Below are 22,020 nucleotides of genomic sequence, written 5' to 3'. Positions count from 1 at the left end.
ATCTGATTAAATATGCACTAATTTGCATATCTTTAAAACAACGAAATCTGACTATTGGATAAAGCCAGGTTCAATTTTTTTTTCAATGTGTTCATATAATAGATGTGGAAAAAAATACAGAAGGATTTATGGATATCTACTTTTGTTATCCTGTAAATCAGAATATACCATCAATAGTCTTAAAAAAATGATTTTCGCCATGTTTTTTGGGATAAAATGTTACATAAATCAGGCTAGGAATAATATATTTACAAATCCCTCTGTAAATGTCTTCATAATATAACTAGGTACAAGACTGGAAAGTTTGGTGTATATATGTGCTACTGAAGTGGAGATTTCAGACTTTGAGTATGAGAAAAAAGTCATTTTGAGAAAACGGGCTTTAAAAATTGATATTCTAAAATTCCACACATTTCTACATGAAAACATTGCTAACAAGCAAAATAACTGGCCAAGTTATTGTTTATAACAATTTACATGAAAAATGACAACTGAATAAAACAACATTGCCAAATAAGCAGCCACTGTTGTGTTGCGTGCGCTTCATCTTTATTTATAGATTGGCTTCCCATCGACAGCTTGCGTTCAGATGCGCTTCCCGAGGGCATTTCACAGGGTAATACATCACTAATTTTCCTTTTCCCCCTAGCAAGTGACAACTGCTGTAATCTTTTCGATGACTGACGTGCAAGTCATTTTCATTCATTCATTCAGAAAGTCCCGCGGAAAGCTAAACCAAATCAGCAAGCGTCAAAGCATACCATGTGACGATTGACGAATCACGTTAATCCCCGAAGTAAACAAATCCCCACTTTTGCTTCCACGATTGGATGTTGATTAAAAGGAAATGACCATATTTGGACCTGACAGCATTGGAAAGGAGAGAGATGTGCTTTGTATGTGATGACGGGGTGTATGCAGCGATCGCGGAGCAGCGCGATCATTTAGAACGCAACTTTTGTTGAATTTATGAGAAATCTACAGGCGCAAACTGACAAAGTGTAGTAAAATAAAGACCTAAATATGTATTTCGGACTTTTTTTCAACACAAGTCTGAAAGAATACATGTTATTGAAGTCAAATATCCCAAAATCTCAAAACTGACCAGTGGAAAAAAAAAAAACGATGTTTTTGCCTGCCGTGTCTCGCCTTAAAAAAAATAACAAAGTTTAAGTTTTATAAGCTCAAATGGTCGCCTTGCTCTGTTAGGGTTAGGGTATGATGCACATTCGGGACTCTCCTATTCGAACTCGTTCATCAAAATGAACGAATCTTTTCCCGAATCAACTCGTTCATTTCGTTCGTTGAATGAACCAAATGACACGAAAAAAGATTCGTTCATTTTGATAAACGAGTTCGAACAGGAGAGTCACGAACGCGCATCACAGAACAGAGCAAGGCGACTATTTGAGCTTAGAAAACTTAAACTTTTTATTTATTTTTTTTAAATGAGCGATCATTTCGATTGATAAGACCCTTATTCATCGTCTGAAATCATTTAAAGCCCTTTGAATAGTTTGCAGTTTGCATTGAAACTGTCTTTTGGACCTTGCACCGTTTGGTGCCCATTGAAGTCCATAATATGGAGAAAAATCCTGGAATGTTTTCATCAAAAACGTTAATTTCTTTTCGACTGAAGAAAGAAGGACATGGACAACTTTGATAATATGGGGGTGAGTAAATTATCAGCAAAAGTTTTTTTTAAAGTTAACTACTCATTTAATGCAATATGCGATGTGATAACAATTTAAGTTGGTTAAAATCAATCTAAATTAATGGATCCAATCCATGTTCAAAAGGAATGATTTGATGATGCAGCATATAAACTCATACTGATGTAGGAGATGCCTTAATGTATCTCTGTATGTTTGCTCACTCAACTGTTTTTTTTTAGGCTCCTTTCTCCGTTAGCTGACGACATTGCTCAAATCAACAGAAGATGTTCTTGAAAATAACATGTTATTAGAGCGTTTTATAAATGCAAACAGCAGTGATCTTATGTAAAAGAAAAGGAAAAAAATGTATAAAACAGGTATTCACTCAGGCCAAGACACACCATGAGGGAGTTTTTAAAGGAAGTTCACTGCCAACAGTGCACCTTCAGATACTGCCGTCAGATGGAATCAATGGAAAGGAAACAGTCTCTTATGAAAAGCGGGCGAGATCTTCCTCTCGGCTCTGTGAGGCGTCCTTGTTCTGCACTGTTAAAACACTGACCGCTTTCTAATCTCTGTCTTACAACAGTTGATCTGTGGAAAATATGAAAGATGGAAGTGATGCGTCAGAAGAATGAGAGAAGTCTTGTTCTTAAATATTAAGATCAGCCCTCACCACACTATTTTTGAAAGTACATTGCCTGAACTGTTTTTCGAAAACATAAATTGGCAGCTTCTGTTTTCTTTTTCTGTTTTCTTATTCCTATTAATAATTGCATTTTTTTTTTTGGCATATTTTGAAGAAAATCTGACTGGTGTTAACTCGTAAATGCAAAGATCTGTCTAGATCTGATGGGTCCTTAACTCAATCTGCATGCAATCACATAATTCTCTATAGGGTTCCTGTGGTATCAGTAGCCAATGAGCATGTGTCCTCAACCTTCAAGTACTTGGTAAGCATTTGCTGTAGAAGTATAGCGCACTTTCAGAAACCCTCCACCTTCCCCAGCTCCACCTGTGTAGATTTGGTACGGAAATTCATGCTATATTGTGCAGTAGCAGCATGTCTTACCGTAAAACTTCAAATAATAGCCGGGTCCCAAATAGACGTCTGTCTCTTTTACACGCCTGGCGTGACTGCAGGTTTGGGTAAATAAAAGCCGGTCTCAAATAGGGGCCGGGTCAGTTTTTTTAGTTTTGGGTTTGTTAATCTTCTAAAACCATTCTAAAACCGTTGCTTTTGGCAGCCACCAAATTTTTGTCCAGCCAAAGTTATTTTGATCGGTGAGTGATGTAGAATAGAATGACTGCTGCGCTTGACAGGGCGCATAACGAGGAGAGAAAGAGAGAGAGAGAGAGAGAGAGACATGATCTATATGACATGATCTATACATATATGTTCTTTGTGTTTGTATTTATATATAATATGTTGATGCTTTGGCAACATTGTGTTACACAGTCATGCTAATAAAGCTAAATTGAAAATTGAAAAAATTGAAATTGAGAGAGTGAGCGAGCGTGCCCCGGCCGCGCGCATTCTCACGTCTTCAAACAACACGAGCGCTGTCTTGCCGTCTCTCCCCCGCGTATATTAATCAATGATTGGAAGACCGCAGTTTAGGGTTGGGTATCGAGAATCGAGTATCGATTGGAACCGAGACTAACTTTCCGTTTAAATTTCGATTCCTAGTTTCGATATTCACAGTCCGCCGAGCGGAAGAAGAAACAGCTGAACAACACCAACGAAGAAGCGTCTACCGGAAGTGTTGGCATAACCGCGCGAGTCGAACATGAGTACCTTACGTTGGCGATCCAAAGTGTGGCTTCACTTTTCTAAAAATGACGAAATCTCGGCAAAATGCAAAATTTGTGACAAAAGGAGTATTTTTACAGGAGGAGTATTTCCTTCAGAAAGGATTATTTCTTTCCGAAAGGCCGTTGGTTAGCAAGGTTAGCTAAACTTTTTTGACCCTGCCTCTTAAAAGAATCGGAATCGAGAATCGTTAGGAACCGGAATCGAAACAAGGAATCGCAATCGGAATCAGAATCGTTCGAATTCAAACGATACCCAACCCTACCGCAGTTTCACGTTGAGCATTTGGAGATTTTTAGTGATTAGAGACTCAATGAACAACATCTCAACACTAAATTATGAAGGTCGGTCTCATATAGACGCCTGTCTCAAATACAAGCCGGTGGGAAAATAAAAGCCCGGGCTATTATTTGAAGTTTTACGTCTGTACTTTTAAGTCCTGTACTTGCTCTATAGCAGCAGCATTGTAGCAGATCTCTTCTGCCAAGACCAAACATATAACATTATCATATCTATTACCATGTCGAACCAATGCAAGCAGTTGCATAAGGTGTTTCTTGCTGTTGCTAGGTCATTGGTGTTTGTTTACTGGCTTGAGTTAAAATAGTGAACAATCCCATAGACATTCAATGAAAGCGGATCCGAGCATATCATAGATACTTCGGGGGGCCTCTATGATATGATCGGATCTGTCTTCATGGAAAGTCTGTGGGATTTTTGCCTTATGTCATTACTGTTTAGGCTAATTAATATTAATTAATTAGCAAATTTCGAAGTAGACTGCTGTAGCCACACCTTGTTATTGTGTGCTTGATCTCAGAAAGAATGAGAAGCTATGGACTAACTATCGAGGCCCATTGGATTTAGTTTTCATTGTGTTTGCTTTAAGTGGGAGCAAGAAAAGACAAACTTTCCCTGTGCCACTGACAGAGGATATTTATATCGTTTAGAAGGCTCCTTGAATGTGCCGCACTGAGGGCGGTAATTGTGTAGGCCTGTTAGAGTTGATTACTAATTTGGAAACCGACAATAGAGTGCCGATTACCCGGCACTTAAACACAATTAGTGAGAGCCGATAGGAGTCAATACCAATACCAAAGGCCTGAAGAGTTAGTCAATAACTGACCCTTGCTTTGTAGCATGCAGTGTGGGTTGGTGTGCACTTACCCATCTGGCTTTTAAATATATCACACTTTGTTTTAATACTAATTATATATTCCTAGAATATGTATATGTGAGGCAATGGTACATTTTTTAAAATGCATTTATTAACAAATACATTAGAGTGAATATCATACAACGAATGGAATACTGTATACCTCCAATATAACATGCTTTCAGTTTCTGAACTAAAATACTTTTTTTTTTTTTGCTGGCATAACCTAAATATCATAAGAGAAGTAAAGTTTAATGAAATTACCGAAATAAAAAGTTATATTTGTTTGATTTCTTTAAAAATGCATTGAAATTTTGTTCCAAAATAATATTTTATATATTGTTTAAAATATTATAAGCCCTTTTTTCTTGTCAATCTGGTTTAATTAACATGCTTTATGGGCATTGTGTTGTATGCGACAAGAAACCATGAAACAGAGAGGGAATATAGAAATATGTTATAATTTTTATGACATGATATGGTTAGTTCAGATTGTTGGTGTAATATACCATACACGTCGTTATAATAATTTTCAAAAATCTATGTTAAATATAAGGTAACACTTTACAATACGAAAAATCATTCTAAACAAGCATTGTTTAAATCTTAATTTTATTTAAATGTTAACCATTTTTATTTGAATTAACTAACATTTACAAAGATGAATAAATAATGTATTGCTCATTATTAGTTAATATTAGTCAACGCATTAACTATGATATAAAAAATGAAAAGGATATATTTTTAAAAGATAAGTTTCAGCTGTACTTATAAAATATTTCTGTTAGCGCCGGTTTGTTCCACTCAAATCGATACTCTGGGGTAAGCGAGAGCTTCTAAACAAATCAATACAATAAAGCACATTGAAGCACAGTTACTCTCTTCCAAAAAAAAAAAAAAAAGAGTTTGAAATGAAACCGGTACATGTTTGTTCTAAATTTAGTAAACATCTTCATGGATGTTAGCGCTCCTGTTCGTGTATAGAGTTGGAGAATAATGTGCGGATGTATGGCAATTAACAGGCCTTAATTACGGCTGAATGGAAAGTGAAGAGCTTGATCGTGCTTTCAGGCCTTCAAAAGCCTCGTCTGCTGTTTGATTGGACATTGATCTTTGTGCAGTGTCTGTAATTTAGCTCACTGACACTAAGTGCCAATCTCAAATTGTGTGTTGTTCTCTTGACAAGCAGGAGTCGCCAATTAACCCCTAGTCATTAGGCTTGTTTATCAGCATTGGTAATTAAGATGCTAAGTAGGGTTTGCGAGACGGTATACCATCTTCATTTTCTGCATTGTTGAGGAGAGCAAGAGAGGGTAATATAGCGGAGGGCTGGGGGACGAATTGTTGATGTTCTTGGCATTGCTGGTAGGATTTTGATACGTAATCATGGCACAAATGAGTTTAAAATAGCCAGAATACTTTTAATGTTGCATCACTAAAGTGGCAGAATGTTTTTTTTTTCCTAGTCCAAACCATGAGGCAGAAGAAAGAGAATGTCTGGGAACGTGTGCCAAATTCCCAAGTCAAGAAATTTGGCTGCTATTAATAGAATGGCGAGTGATTATTTTTGAAGCAGAGCGGAATGATATCATTGCTTCATTTTGGATCATTATTTAAGGAGCTCATGTTGTCCTATCACATTTCCTGAATTACTCTAAACATTATTATCACCTCTTTATTAGATCATTGTAATTTATTGTTTTGACTTAACCTTTAGTCACTCAGTTAACAACAATATCCATATATTGTGTTAAATGTAAACCACCGCAGGAATTATTCTACGAAATCATAATTACGTTTAAATTCCATGACCAAATGTTTTGAGTCTTCTATGTAATTACATTGTAATAATTGCAGTGCATGGTTACTACAATGTAATAACAAACTTTGGAGAAGGTTTTTTTTTAAAAACATCTACCTATTGAATGATTGAATAAGCAAATTGATGTCAAATGAGGCCATTTGAAGCACGGACTTGTTATGATAACACATTTGTGGCCACTATACATCTAAAGCTTCTGACATTCTCCAAATGCTGCTCTATTTCTCCAAAGTGCACCTATCCCACCGCTGTTCTCACCTCTACATTCACCTTCTCTCCTCCACCTCTGATGGAAATCAGCCTCTCTGCCCAGCGTGAGGCTCAGATGGATGCAGAGGGTCTGGATCAATACCAAAGGTCATTCTGCTAAAAGGCCTTTGGCTCCGCGAGTCTGAAATGTCACTGGTGAAATATGTGTCGTGGCCCCGAACCGGACAGCTCCACTGCGTCGCTTAGTTGTTTTGTTCTGTCGTCCACATTAAGCCTGACGGAGCCGTAAACGGTCAGGTATCTAAAACACATTGGCTCGTTTTTCATTACGAGGAATAAAAACAGGAGTGAAATGATGGGATGATTTTAGTAGGTGTGCATTAGCGTGTAAAGACCGTGCCAACGAGAGAGATCCTGATTCTTTGAATGCCCTTGTGTCTAGCGGTGCTCTAAGCCAAGGCTCAGAGTTTGTGAGTGTGTGTAGCTGATTTGTTAAGAAGCGCAGGCCTCGTGTGTGTGTGTGTGTGTGTTTCCAAGGTAAAGCTGGCCAGAAGATGGACGCCTGTTGCGTGTGGCTTTTGATGGAGAGAGGCAGCTGGGTGTGTGAAGAAGTGTAGAGAGCGGAGGCGGTCCAGGCCGCTGCTGTCCTCTATTCACTGGCTCTCGTTAAAGGTCCTCACCCGCTGCTTCCAATCAGACGCTCTTTGTAGCTCTCGCTCTGTGCCAACGCACCCGGCTTACAACTCACCAGCTCTGGCACATCTGTGTCCGCGGGGAAGGAGAGAGAGAGAGATGGGGATGAGGGGTGGTGGGCGGCAGAACCGTGTGGATGGACGGATGTGGTATGAGGAGTTTGTAAGAACCCAAAAGAAAGAACAAGCACAAATGAGATCTCTTTAAAGGGTTAGTTCACCCAAAAATGAAAATTCTGTCAGTATTTACTCACCCTCATGTTGTTCCAACCCCGTAAGACCTTCGTTCATCTTCGGAACACAAATTAAGATATTTAAGATATTAAGATCGCTCCTGCATACAGTCCATAGGCTTCTTGAGGGACTGGCTCTTGCTTTCCTCGAAAAAAGTCATTAAAGACATCGTTAAAATAGTCCAAGTGACTACAGGGGCTCAATCTTAAGTTTATCAAACGACGAGAACACTTTTGTGCGCAAAAAAACAACAAAAATAACGACTTTATTTCAACTATTCACTTCCTTCTCCATGAGCCTGTAAGTCAGTTAACGTAGTGTGATAGCGTAGAGCTACGTCACACGTAGGCTCACTATTGGCCGACGCTGGTCATGTGTGTGTGATGCGTGTGACGTACAATAACAGAAGCTTACGCTATTAAACTAGTAACCTGACTCGCGCAGAGGGAGAAATAAACGAATAGTTGAAATAAAGTCGTTATTTTTGTTGTTTTTTTGCGCACAAAAGTGTTCTCGTCGTTTGATAAACTTAAGATTGAGCCCCTGTAGTCACTTGGACTATTTTAACAATGTCTTTAATGACTTTTTTCGAGGAAAGCAAGAGCCAGTCCCTCAAGAAGCCTATGGACTGTATGCAGGAGCGATCTTAATATCTTAAATATCTTAATTTGTGTTCCGAAGATGAACGAAGGTCTTACGGGGTTGGAACAACATGGGGGTGAGTAAATACTGACAGAATTTTCATTTTTGGGTGAACTAACCCTTTAATGTCGGTTGTGTCTCCAAAAAAAAGGAACGAGATGGCAAGCACATGGAGACTTTCTAAGATATTTACTTTTGAAAAACGTGCCTCTACCTATATTTTCAAAAGCGTGCCTATAAATGCAATTTACTACAGTTTTCAGTTTAGACAAACCCTCAGTGGACCATCTATTTCACATTTCCTCAGTGAGCAAGGGTTGGATTTTTTTTTTTTTCCTGAGGAAAAGACCCCAATAATCTCACATAGCCTTTGTCTTATCTAGAGTGTCTCAAATTGTGCTTAGATTTGCCAGAATACCAGTCAGCAATTAAATGGTCAGAGATTTTAATATAAATGCAAACATCTCTCATCAATTATTTTTACGTGCTGTTCTTTTCACATTACTTTTATAACTCTGCAGTCTTATCATAAGAACATAGAGTACTCGTTTCCCTTGTTTCTAGTTTTATGAAAATTGGAATCATCTAAGACAAAAGTCAATTTTTGAGAGTGCAGCATTTAAGTCTGATGAGGGATTCTTGATAAGAAGAGATTTCTTTGCTGAACCCTTTAAAGGACCTTTATTTTTAAGATAGTGGCAAACAGGGAATTTTGGACAATGAAATCACATTTTGGTTTTGTGTCATTAAAGGTGTGGTCAAAAAAAGGACCATTGTCCATTACTATATACAATGAAGATTGCATTGTTATTTATTGATTTGACTTAACCTTTATACAGTCACTCAATTAACAATGACATCCACGTGATTGTGTTAAATGTAAACCACTGCAGGAATTATTCTACAAAATCACAGATTATGTATACATTTCATAACCAAATGTTTTTTTGGTCTTTTATTACCATGTAATTACATTGTAATAATTTCAATAATTGTTACTACAATGTAATAACACACTAGAGAAGCTTTTTTTTCAAATAGATGCCAAAACAGACAATTCTTGGTTTGGGTCTCAAGGGGTCTATAGTTCTGGATCTTGCAATGCATTACCCTCCCTGCTCAGTAATGTTGATCCTCGTTTATTTAAATGTAACCTTTCCGTCATTTATTTGGCCACAGTTTGTTGACTTTCATTAGAATAGTTTGAATTGCTAAACACTTGCGTTCATAAGATTAGTGCCAATGTGTGGCATGAAGAAGATTAGCGTGTAATTCTATAAATCTTTGCTTGTGACTTTTTTATGAACTCTCTCATGGATTTCTGCGGCTGACGAGGTGCCTTTGCCAGAGGAGCGCTTTAAGCTCGCCATATATTTTATTAGACAGGCTTGTCAAAACAGACACCACATTGGGCAAACAGTGGCGGCTCAAAGCACAACTCTGACAAGGCCTCGAGCATCAACATTGAGGTCACAGCCCCGTCAGGTTCCCAAGTTTGTGCAGTATCGCCATCGTTTAGTGTCTCATTGACCCTGTCTCTCAAAAGCTGGTCCAGGTGTTCAACGCCCCATCTTCTTTACAGCTTGACTGCTCTGAGAGGCGGAGCGTGGCTCAGGTTAACTTCCTGTAACCCAAACTCCAAAGAGAGGGGGGGGAGGAGAATTAGTATGTGCTTGCACAGAACGCACAGGCTATTGACGAAAGTGGTGTCTTGTGTCTTGATCCCATTACAAAGGTAAATAAGAAGAGCAGAAAACTATAATTCAAGTGTTCTCATTGCAGTTCATGCTGATGTCATGTGCTTTCCCTCTCCATTCAAGCTTGTATTGTGTGTAATTATGTGATTAGCCAGGCTCTTATAACTTGTGTGGAAGTAGAGTTGGTTGGTGCATAGTCTCAGCCTCAGACGTCACGCCCACGGAACGTTGGCTAAACGTCTGATGCATATGGTACACTGGAAACACTTCAGGAATGTCGAAGTCGTCATCTGATTGGTTGAATTTTATCGGATTTCCGGGGGGCGTCAGTGTCGCGTTTATTTTCGGTCCGCCGGGAAACAAAGCGCAGAAGTGTGATTGCGGAAGAAAAACTGTTGTGTTTATGAGTGACAATGAGCATTAATCAAGATCAGCTAAACGTAGTTGTATGTCCCCTCCTATCAATTATGGAAGATCAAGTGAAGTACTTAATTGCGAAGGGGATATCAGCCGCGTTTGTGGGCAAACATGAAACAACAGACGCTGACATCGCAGCTGGCCGAGATTCAGTATTCGGGCGCACACTGGATTATAAGGTGCATAAGATACTGCAGAGTCAAACGTTTGACTGCGAGTATTCAATGTGCGGCGGCTCGCTGACAGCTAACGTTACAGCTGGCTGTTTTGAATGAGACGAGCCGGTTACTGTGAACGGGGAGCGCTTTATGAACATAACTGTGACGCACGAGCAGCGCCGGGGACAGTGTGTGTGAGCGCTCGTGAGCACGTGATTTACACACATAACCTGATTTATACGAGGTTGAACTGGCCGTGTGACAAAGCGGGCATAAGATGGACATGAGCGCGAGTTCAAGGGTGAATTTAATAACGCGGACCGTTGTTAACGAGCGCCTCCGGTGACTGCTGCTGACTGACTTGTTGCACGCCGGTCTGATGTTGTGGGGACATTTCGACGCCCCGAAACGTGACGCTGAATGAAACGAACTGTAATTGGTTGTTTGACATGTCGGTCAAACGGCCTTATGGGCGGGCCTTGGCCAAAGAAAGCTGCTATGAATTCCAGACCTTCAGCCGTCAGTCTGAAGGTCTGGCTACGCGAGACTAGTTGGTGCATAATGGTGATGAAGAAGATACTCTACTAGCTTCCTGAAGTAAATGGGAGAGCTCATCAGTTTATGAGCGTCTGATTGGAAGATCGTTGCTTGAAGCTGTAGTATAGTGAATATCAGTTGACATGAAGATTTCAACAAAATAACTTGCATTGAGGCTAAAGAATCGTTTATAGTGATGTAAATGAAATTATTTACTGAACACTGGTGTTTTTATCACAGAGATGTTTTTGACTTTAAAACCGCTTTATGTCATGAATCGCAACACCCTTTAACACTTAAACCACTCCTCTTTCATTTATTTATTTGGAGGTTAATGGGCTCTATGCACGGCGTTATTTCCGGTGAAGCATTAGGGATGCTCGATAACTTCCGGCGATCGTAGAGTCCAATGCAATACCGAGAATTTATATTGAATTTTATACTAAAGAAACGTTAGTCACAAAAACAGATAAAACAGACACCCCTCGTTGTGTTTATGCTTCTTTTTAAAATTATATTAAATAAATATAACTATATATAAAATTACATCTAAACGTATGTACGTTTCATTTCAAAGACGGGAGGACAGTAAATTTTGAAGACTCTGCCATAATCCCGTTTTCCTCGGTTTTCCTCCGCTTTAATCTCCACAACCGGAAGTGGACGAGCATCCTTGCGTCAAATGCGGAATTTATGCGTGCATATAGCCCATTCAGGTCGCTGTAGTGCAGCTTCCTCCAAAAACCAGGAGAAAATTTTCAAAAAGTCATATTTAGGCTATTATTCAGTCAGTTGGCTCTTCCATGCTGGATGTTGGTGTTTGGAGGGCGATGAAGATGATATGATGTGACGCATTTGCATATCCCCAATCCTGAGTGTGTTGTGCACATTGGAGGCCCAGCCTGACCTAATTAAATGCTGCTGGATAACAGTCAAGTCATAAGCACAGCTAGCCTGGGCTTTTACAAAAGCTCAACTTTAACTTAAAGAGATTAGACAACTTTTGCAAGATATTAGCTGTTCAAAAATGAGAAAAATGTCCCTAAGCCTCTTGAGCGCGAGGGGTGAGCAAACAGGGGCTCTTTTGTTCCCGTGGAGGGGCCGGACAGTGCCGGGCAGGGGCCTGGCTCCGAGTCGCTGTGTGCGGGACCGGGCAACACTGCTGATCCCCTGCCCCTGTAAACCCAATCAGCTCCGGGATTTAGACAGGGATTAGACTCCAACCTACCAGCATAGCACTTGAAAAAAAAAAAAGGACTGGAGAAGGGGTTGTTCGGCCCACCCAGGAGGTCACGGCGGTAGCGGAGGCGAGTGACGCAAGAGGCGGAGAGAAGAAAAAGGATGATCGCCGAAGGGCAAGAAGAGAACATGAGTCCTAAAAATCATTTGTGCATTAAAGTGGCCCTATTATGATTTTTTCAAACATTATGTAGCTGTTTGTGCACGACAAATAATCTCTTAAAAGAAAGCATCAATTCTGAACCGCCGAAACGAGTCGCCAGCAATTCCAGCCAATGCCAGTCTATGGTCTTCATTGGCTGCCCTTGAACAACATCTACTATGAACAGTGTCTACTTTGACCCTCAAACACTTTAGTTGTAGCTGAGGCCTGGAAGAGTTTGTGTTGTTGACCAACCCGGTCTCACCCCAAGACGTCATATAACTGACGTTTTGGGACGTCTTTTGACCATACGTCAATATTCGCCTTTTTAGGGCCCCCTTAAACGTCGGTAGATGAGGTTATGGGATCCTAACTCTACCCCATACCTAAACCTAACCCTAAACCTAACCCGTCACCTAACTGACGTTAAAGGTAAAGCGTCAGTTGTATGACGGCCCGGGATCGCCATCTACCGACGTTTAAGGGGGCCCTAAAAAGGCTGATATTGACGTATGGTCAAAAGACGTCCCAAAACGTCAGTTATATGACTTTTTGGGATGAGACTGTGTTATGTTGACATGTCGAGAAGACTTAATTTTGAGTGCTGCAATTCCACTTCTACAAGAGAGACGGAATCGGGCTTTAATTGATACGGAAAAACCGACGCCACCGTTACTGTTTGTATCACTGTGTAAACGTGCTGATGAAGACTCCGGAGCTGAAATTCAGATATAGTAGGCGTTTGGTTTCCAACAAGTGATGTAAGCGGTAGACCAATCACAACCATGTGAATCATCTAACCAATCAGAGTAGAGTAGGCTTGCAGAAAAGATGAGTTTAGAGAGATTGAATCTGAGAAATTAGAGAAATTATGAGAAAATTGTGTTTTTTGACCTTGGATGCATGCACATCTACTGTAGGAGACCTCCAAGATTGAAATTATGAACTTTTAAAATGGCGTAGAGGCATTTTAAGTCACACTTAAAAATGTGTGGATGTCATTTCATTAGAAACAATGTCCAAGCAAGTGGCTTCTGCAAACAAATTCTGCATGAGCTTTTCTCAGAACCATTTTCTAAACCATTCTTTTTGCTATGACTGAATAACCTGGTTGTTTAAAGTTCACAGTGTCCTGGCAGAATAATTTCAGGTGCATTTAATCACATTGACTATTGACATATTTTACTAACACAAATAAGTGTCCAATACTTTTGTCTTCATTTTAAAGATTTAATCCAAAACGTAACACACGTTTTACCTGTAAAGTCTGTTTGTGTTGTCATTCTGAGTGAATGAATGAATTATATGGTAGAAATATGGTCGCAACATTTTAAGTTTTAAAGATTGAACTTACATTTACAGTTAAAAAATAAATAAAAAATATATATTTGATACCTTTTATAATATAATGACAATCCAATGTGAGCTGTAAACAATAAGATTACATTCTGATGTTCTTTTCTCACTACATTTTTCTCACTCATTTATTGAAAATATTACAGTTCTTCAATGGATAGTGTAAGGTAACTTATCAATTAACAGGTTTTGTACCATAGCATTTTTTAGTCTTTTACCATTAAAATTACAATAATTTTTTTTTTTAACTAAACAATAAATGGCTTGATATTTTGGATTCAATGCAACTGAATTTAGTGTAGATTATACCTATACTTTTTTGGATCGCTTATTAAAAATTAAATTCGATCAAATAAATCAATAATATGTTAAATTAAGATATGACTGTAAATCACAATGAAATGCCCTCTTTATTAATCCAACCTCTTTAGATATCATACCGTCACTCACAACAAATGTAAAAGATTCCAAAATAGAGAGAGAAATCACAACAAATTGCTTTTCGTCAGGTCAGACGGCTGGAGAACGTGATATCTCTCTCCGAACGTGATAATCGATAAACTTGAGAAAGCTTCATTGTGGCCTTGCATCAATCTCTTTCTCTCCACGGTGGGCGAGCGGAGACAGATAAAGACACACAGATGCTTTGGTGTGTAACGAGGCCTGGCTCCTGTCATCACAAACCCCTCGTTGTGCCTGTGAAATCCTCTCACACACACACACACTGATATAGAGGGTGGCTAGACACAGCAGCCATGTGACGGGTGTCATATGGAAGAGCTTTAGTCCCTGTATCATCCTATCAAAGGAATGCTGCCTACGCTTGGATCTCCCACAAAGCCACCTCATGTGTGCCAGTCCAGAGAGGTGCAGGGGACAGAGCGACGCTGCATCAACACACACATACACATATCTGCAAGTTTGATCCTTTACTCATGACCGTTTGTCGTTTCGACACTGTGGTAACACGCAATTGTTGATTCAGTCGTATTAAATCTGTTTTTGGACTTTTTCAGATTAACCATTTAGATACAAAGCACAATTACTTGATTTCATTTTGTTTTATCATATTTTAAACGTACAGTTCATATAAACTGGGGTTCAAATGCAAAATCTTATATTCAGTCATGTTATCGATTTAACTGTACTGAAACGGAGCGGATATCCATGTCACGGACATCAGATGAGGAAAAAATGTAGCTGAATTTAGCTAAGGACATATTGCAAGAGATGGTCTTATATTAGGGAGATTGGGAGAGGGTGCGTCAGCTCTATCATTGGAAAAAAAAGTCTAATGGCTATCTTGTGTGCCTTGATAACCAATCGCAATTCAGCCTTGAAGTCACTGATTTTCGTTTGGAGTTGTGCGACAGTCAATCACTGTTTGCGGACACTATAATGTTAAGTGCTATAAGCTGAATCATACCCTAGCGCTATTGTCCGTGACTCTTCTCATGAAACAGCAACAGATGAATCCAAAACGAGTGTTTTAGAGCAAACATGCCTGGCTGTTGATTCATTAAATAAGCTATTTTCTCTCAAAAGTAGTTCAATCAGCGTAGTGAAGCCTCTCTTCCATTGACATCCATTAAAAAAAGAGCCATTTGTAGTTCAGCTAAGGTTGCAGGCTTGACTTTAAGTGGCTTTGGGTATTGCCTGAAACTGAATTGAACTTGATTGATAAATGATGAACTTAGTTATTAAACTGAACTAAAACAACATTAAATCCAACATTAATGGATTTGACAACATTAACACTACTATTTTCCTGTTAATGTGAAGCTCCTTTGAAAAATCTGTATTGTAGACCATGTGAGTCAATTTCAAGCTGAGGTTTTCCCTACACCAAACATTATTTGTAGTAATTCCCATCCAATGATCACAAATGTCTTACTTACTACATCTCTATATATAATATAGTTGAATTATAGATTAATATATACATTTGAGATAATAAAAATGTAATATATACAATACACTCACCTAAAGGATTATTAAAAAAAACCCACCATACTAATACTGTGTTTGACCCCATTTCGCCTTCAGAACTGCCGTAATTCTACATGGCATTGATTCAACAAGGTACTGAAAGCGTTCTTTAGAAATGTTAGCCCCATATTGAAAGGATAGCGTCTTGCAGTTGATGGAGATTTGTGGGATGCACATCCAGGGCACGAAGCTCCCGTTCCACCACATCCCAAAGATGCTCTATTGGGTTGAGAGCTGGTGACTGACCCCCCAGACCATTACACCACCACCACCAGCCTGCACAGTGGTAACAAGTCATGATGGATCCATGTTCTCATTTTGTTTACGCCAAATTCTGACTCTACCATCTGAATGTCTCAACAGAAATCGAGACTCATCAGACCAGGCAACATTTTTCCAATTTTGGTGAGTTCTTGCAAATTGTAGCCTCTTTTTCCTATTTGTAGTGGAGATGAGTGGTACCCGGTGGGGTCTTCTGCTGTTGTAGCCCATCCACCTCAAGGTTGATGGCTTTACAAATGCTTTGCTGCATACCTCGGTTGTAATGAGTGGTTATTTCCGTCAAAGTCTTCTATCAGCTTGAATCAGTCGGCCCATTCTCCTCTGACCTCTAGCATCAGCAAGGCATTTTCGCCCACAGGACTGCCGCATACTGGATGTTTTTTTTTCCTTTTCACACTATTCTTTGTAAACCCTTGAAAGGGTTGTGCGTGAAAAATCCCAGTAACTGGTCCGTCTGGCACCAACAACCATGCCATGCTCAAAATTCTTTCCTATTCTGACATTCAGTTTGGAGTTCAGGATTGTCTTGACCAGGACCACAGCCCTAAATGCATTAAAGCAACCGCGATGTGATTGGTTGATTAGATAATTGCATTAATGAGAATTTGAACAGGTGTTCCTAATAATCCTTTAGGTGAGTGTATTATATAATAGTATAATAAATTAGGTGTTAGTTTAACAATTCTATATAAACAAACATAAAAATAGGCTTCATGTAACATCTAAATTAAGCGAATTTATTACAGATATATGTATTATGCCTGAATAAACCTAGATATATTAAGTATAAATTTTACAGTCAATGAAAAACTTTTTTAATATACATATATTTTTTTTATAAATTCTTGTCTGACACATCTAAACATGCTGAAACTTGGAGTCTTTCAACAGTAATAGGAAGATAACACTAAAGTCATCTCACATGGGTCTGACCTCTGAAGTGTCCTTTCCTTCAGCTCGTTGAGTTCCTGCACCTCTGCTATCTGCTTCACATTCTTTCACGTTAGCAGCATCACCCCAGCCTCTTCAACAGCCTTATACACCCTATCTGTGTGTGTGTGTGTGTGTGTGTGTGTGTGTGACAGCAACTATCTTGGCCTCTCAGTTAATTGGTAACCAGAGTTTTTGAAAACTGGAAGAGCTTTTGAACACGATCGTAGACCATGTCTGCATTTGGTAAGTTATTTTAGTGCATATTTTTGGATATGGATAAGGAGTGAGTTGTAAGTCAGGCATTTTGGAATGATTTTGCGGTGTGAGATTGTGCAAGACGTGGATGTCTCTTACCTCTTTTGATTTCAATGTATTATTAACAGGAGTGAAAGTTTTATACGAACAAAATAACTATTATTAACTATTATTAGGTTCTTTATTAGCGTAAAAAACCTGCAAATCTAGATCATTTGTTCAATTTGTCTTCTGTACGTCTCTTTTTATCTCAACTACGTAACATATTATTACACAGTACAGTGATTGATAGTGATTTTTAGTTCAAGGTCATCTTGCTATGACAATAAAATCAATTTTTAACAGGGAGATGAAATGAAATGAGTTTTCCTGCTCTGTTTCTCTCTGTCTCTCCTGAATGCGTGCTGTGTTTATCTCTGTTGGTGGCTGCTTTGGAGGGTCATTCATATTGTGTCGTGTGAGCCTGTTAAATCTAAGAGAAGATGGTCATTCTTCATCGTCTTGTTAGGTCTGTCCTCCTCTCTCTCCATCTGACAGCCTGGCCGTTCACCTTTAACCCCCATTCCACTATTCATTCTGTCCATTTTCTGTTATGTCTAAGGAAGCTGTGATATCTAAAGCTGGGGTGAGTCTTCAGAAAAGACAGAGTTTGCCCCCCAGGCCTCACTCCATCACTTCAAACAGTAAAATGGCAACATCCTTTTGCTTTCATATGTGATGTGTGGAAATTATACTTCTGGACCTGCACAATATTATTGTGGGGGTGCGCAAATATTTAAATGATTGCTAATTAGCAGATGATTATTTTTATATTGTGGATGAAAATGGCTGATATTATAAATCGAAATGAGAAATGTCTTCATAAATCCAGCTACATTTTCATTATCAGACAATCTAATTTGCACAATAAACCAAATGAATTATTTAAGAATATTAATATATGCTCATACCAATATGTTTGTAATATATCCTGGTACTGTATTCCCATTGGTTTGAAGACCTTGAAAAATGCATTCGAAATTTTTCTATTTTCTATTCTGTACTATTTTTCATAAAACAAAAATTTAAAAAAAATATATAACAGAAGTCCACACTTAAATATCCCCAAAAAATTAAGTTCATATCCAATGCAAAGAAAAAAGACAGAAAAGAAAATTGTCCAATAACACTATAATTGACCAGTATCCAGCATGTGTGGATATTAAATTCTGTATAAATTTTTCACTATATAAAAAAAAATATCAAAAAAGAAAGTACATTCAAAATCAACTGATCAGGGTTATTAGTGCTAACTAAAACCATAAAAAAATAAATAAAAAAACTTTTAATTTCTTGAAATAAAAAAATTGCAAGCTGAAAACAAATATATATATATATATATATATATATATATATAACATTTGTTTAGTTTGTTACATTATTAAAATACAAAAAATTTAATTCAACTTGCCACAAACTATATAGACATGTTAAAATAAATAAAAATTGTGGAAAAACAACAGAGAGAATTAGATAAATTTGAACTGAAACTAAAATTAAAATGGAAAATATAAAAAAGGCATCCGATTCAAAACATTAACAACAACTATAATTTAATAAAAAATATATAACACTGTGACTGGTTCAATAATAATAATACTAATATAAGACAGATATGGTATCTTATATGTTGTGTTTTCTTAATCATCAGACGGCTGATCGCATTGCTTCAACGACTTTGTGTGTGCAATAAAAAAATGACAGAAAATAAATAAATACTAGGGCAGAAGAAAGCAATAAAATACTTCTATCACTCCATTTCCACAGCCCTCCCCTCCTGTCCTTGTACCTTGATTCCTGTTTAATATAGAGACTGATGAGCCCAATTTGGCTGCGTTTCTCCCACTGCTGGATGATTAATAGTGCTGTACGGTAGCATCGAGGAGCTGTCCTCTCCTTTGGCCCTCTCATCACGGTGATAGCTCTACCCCGCGCCCTGAATTGATGATAGAGGCTGGCCATTTGCAAATCAAATGGAGAGAGGCTGACTGTAACTCTGACACCTCCATGTCCCCTTTCTCTCGGCCTCTCTTTCTCACTCGTCCGCCCTCTCGTTACTCCCTATTTCACTTATTTGTTAAGTGTCTCTCCCATTTGTTATGCAAATGAGACGGGTGAGAGCCAGGGGTACGACATCATCTCCAAAGCATGATAAATATTTGATCAGGCGTAATGGAAATTGTCAAGCCCGTCTAATTGTGTCACACATTATCTGAAGGGAAGTAGCAAATTTGGACATAGCCTTTGATCTCGCTCTCTCTCTCACTCGCTCTCGTTTCTGTCTCTCTCAGCCCCAGCGCAAACGCTCATTTGCTTTCTCCTTTCTTCTCTTTCCTTTCGCTATGCTCGTTTCATACAAGCAGATAGCCACAGCTGAAATTTTCTTGCAGAATCACACGACCAAGAGACGTTGTGTCATTGAAGTCTCCCTTTCCTGTGTATTTACCTCCGGTGTCCCACACCACTCTGTACTCGGGCCGTTTTTGTTTCCTTTGTGTTGTGCATTGCATTCTTTGCGATTCAGTTTTTTCCTGTTTGAGGAAATGCAAGGTTACACAGAGGCTGGTTAGCGTTCCTCTTGCAGGGGCGTAGCAATCATTTCAAAAGTGAGGAGGACAGAATGTCAAGCATTATACCTTTTTTCTATCTATCTATCTATCTATCTATCTATCTATCTATCTATCTATCTATCTATCTATCTATCTATCTATCTATCTATCTATCTGTCTGTCTGTCTGTCTGTCTGTCTGTCTGTCTGTCTGTCTGTCTGTCTGTCTGTCTGTCTGTCTGTCTGTCTGTCTGTCTGTCTGTCTGTCTGTCTGTCTGTCTGTCTGTCTATCTATCTATTCTGGTTAGGCTTTTTAAAGAAAACTTAACGTTTGTCTACAAACTTTTTTAATCTAGTTGTAAAGTGTTACCTTATTATATGGTATACATCATGTACACATGTTACAAGTACAACACTGCATGATTCAAGCAAATAAGTTAGATAATGGAAGAAAATTAGGCAAAGTTATTCATCAATGACAATGAGCAACCAAATTCGGATACCACATTACAACTTACAGTTCTTGACTTTTTTGCGAAAAAAAGTGTGAAGTGTTTTTCGCCGTTTTGAATTCCTTTCGACCTTCGACGATGGATTCAGTGCGGGTGCGAGCATGGGCGTGTGGTGATGCACGAGCGCGAGTGACTGATTACCATGGCAACGTCAAAGTCACGTGTAGATACAGTAGATAGGCGATCTTTTCTCTTTGAATTTTAAATCTGTATCTATAAATACACATTGGCTCGCGAAAACCCCAACATGTCGTGAACACTTCCCCTATGAAAAAGTGCGGGGGACAAATTTACATTTTATAAAATGTGGGGGGGACACGTCTCCCGCGTAATCTACGCCCTTGTCCTCTTGTGTTTTCAGACTATACTACTCAAAGTAAACAAACAAACAAACAAACAAAAGTCAGTTGTGCTGATATTCAGTTTACCATTATTGGTTATACAATTTCTGGTTACTTTTGCTGCTCTATTTTAAAGCTTCACTGCCATACTTAGCAAGTGGGCTAAAAACTGCCACATGATGTCACACATTTTTTTTTTGGTGAAAAACAGACTCCAAACTGGAACATACTCAGCGAAGAGGCACTCCAGAGGCAGGCAAAGTGGTGTTGATGCCTCTGGCTGCGGTTAATGGCCTGGGTTGTGTATGCCGAATGCACTTTGTGGCAGTAAAGGTTGTGGAGTCTGCGCATCTGGCTCTTGTGTTACTTTCTTTGCTCGTCTTCCACATGGCTCGGAGGCACGGCGGTGAGCTACCTGGCGAATCTCAGGAGACGGCTGGGATATTTATTCAGCCTGCGTCCACCCTGACCTCCCAAGCTTCCCCTAGCAATGGGATGTCTAGTCAGACCGCTGAAACGAAATTTGCGGAGGTACCGCGGGGAGCGGCAAAGAGCTCTGAGCGCCACTGTCTGACTCGTGACAAATAGTTGCTCTGCTCCGCTCCGTCCCCGGAGAGGGACACCTTATTTAGGATGTCACGCAGAGGCAGAGATAACGGAGACAAAGCAGGGGGGTCAGCTCAGATTACCTAGGAGACCACCTCCGTTAAAGGGTGCCATTTGTTCCCAAATCGACCTGACGACCCCCCTAATTACCAGCCAATTATCTGGAATTCGCTGCAATTCGCTGACGCTTTAAACAGGAAAATTGCCTTTCGTTCTCCAACCGCTCGCCACGGCCCACTTGTGTGTTACCGCATGTGTACCGCAGTCTCAGGTACGAGGCGTTATTTATGTGAACGGAAAGCGGCCCTCTGCTGCTAATGAAGTCACATGCTCTGTTGAATGTTAATTAAGTGAAGAAACACGTTGCATCATTAAGCATTTAGGACATAGTAGAGTATTATAAAGAGGCTGTCCTAGTTAGCTTACCGTAAGGCCTGACCTCGGTATTGAGATTATTTAAAAAACGTTTTTTTTTTTGTTTTTTTTTAATGTGAAAATGCGACATTAACTCTTGCCATCTCCTCTACTTGATTTAAAAAACAACAACTTTGTGGTTAATTACAGGTAAGGTATATTTTTAGAGATGGTTTCCAAACAATATATTCATATAGTTTCAAATTCTGGCCTGTATTCATTTGTTTTAGAGGATGCATTATTAGATTTAAATAATACAATACAAGTTCCATTGTGTGTGTGTAGTCTACTGTATATACATACTGTATATTTACAGTTGTCCATAATTATC

At 39.0% G+C, this 22,020-nt stretch overlaps 1 protein-coding gene across 9 annotated transcripts in view; it reads left to right on the top strand.

Annotated features, from left to right (window-relative positions):
• prdm16 (PR domain containing 16) overlaps positions 1–22,020 on the top strand; it is a 302,841-nt gene that overhangs the window by 48,636 nt on the left and 232,185 nt on the right. The window contains exon 1 of one of the 9 annotated variants that reach the window (XM_089119350.1): positions 16,848–17,217. The exons of the other annotated variants lie outside the window; for them this stretch is intronic. Within the exon in view, the coding sequence (XP_088975476.1) occupies positions 17,205–17,217 (13 nt within the window). The 5' untranslated portion in view covers positions 16,848–17,204. Of the gene's footprint in view, positions 1–16,847; positions 17,218–22,020 lie in introns of those variants that run through there. 9 annotated transcript variants of the gene reach the window in all.

The sequence above is a fragment of the Pimephales promelas genome, chromosome 14 (genome assembly GCF_988280905.1).
Source record: "Pimephales promelas chromosome 14, fPimPro1.hap1.1, whole genome shotgun sequence".
NCBI classification, from domain to species: Eukaryota; Metazoa; Chordata; class Actinopteri; order Cypriniformes; family Leuciscidae; genus Pimephales; species Pimephales promelas.
The sequence above is the reverse complement of the archived record's forward strand: the minus strand, read 5'-3'. Positions and strand labels throughout refer to the sequence as shown.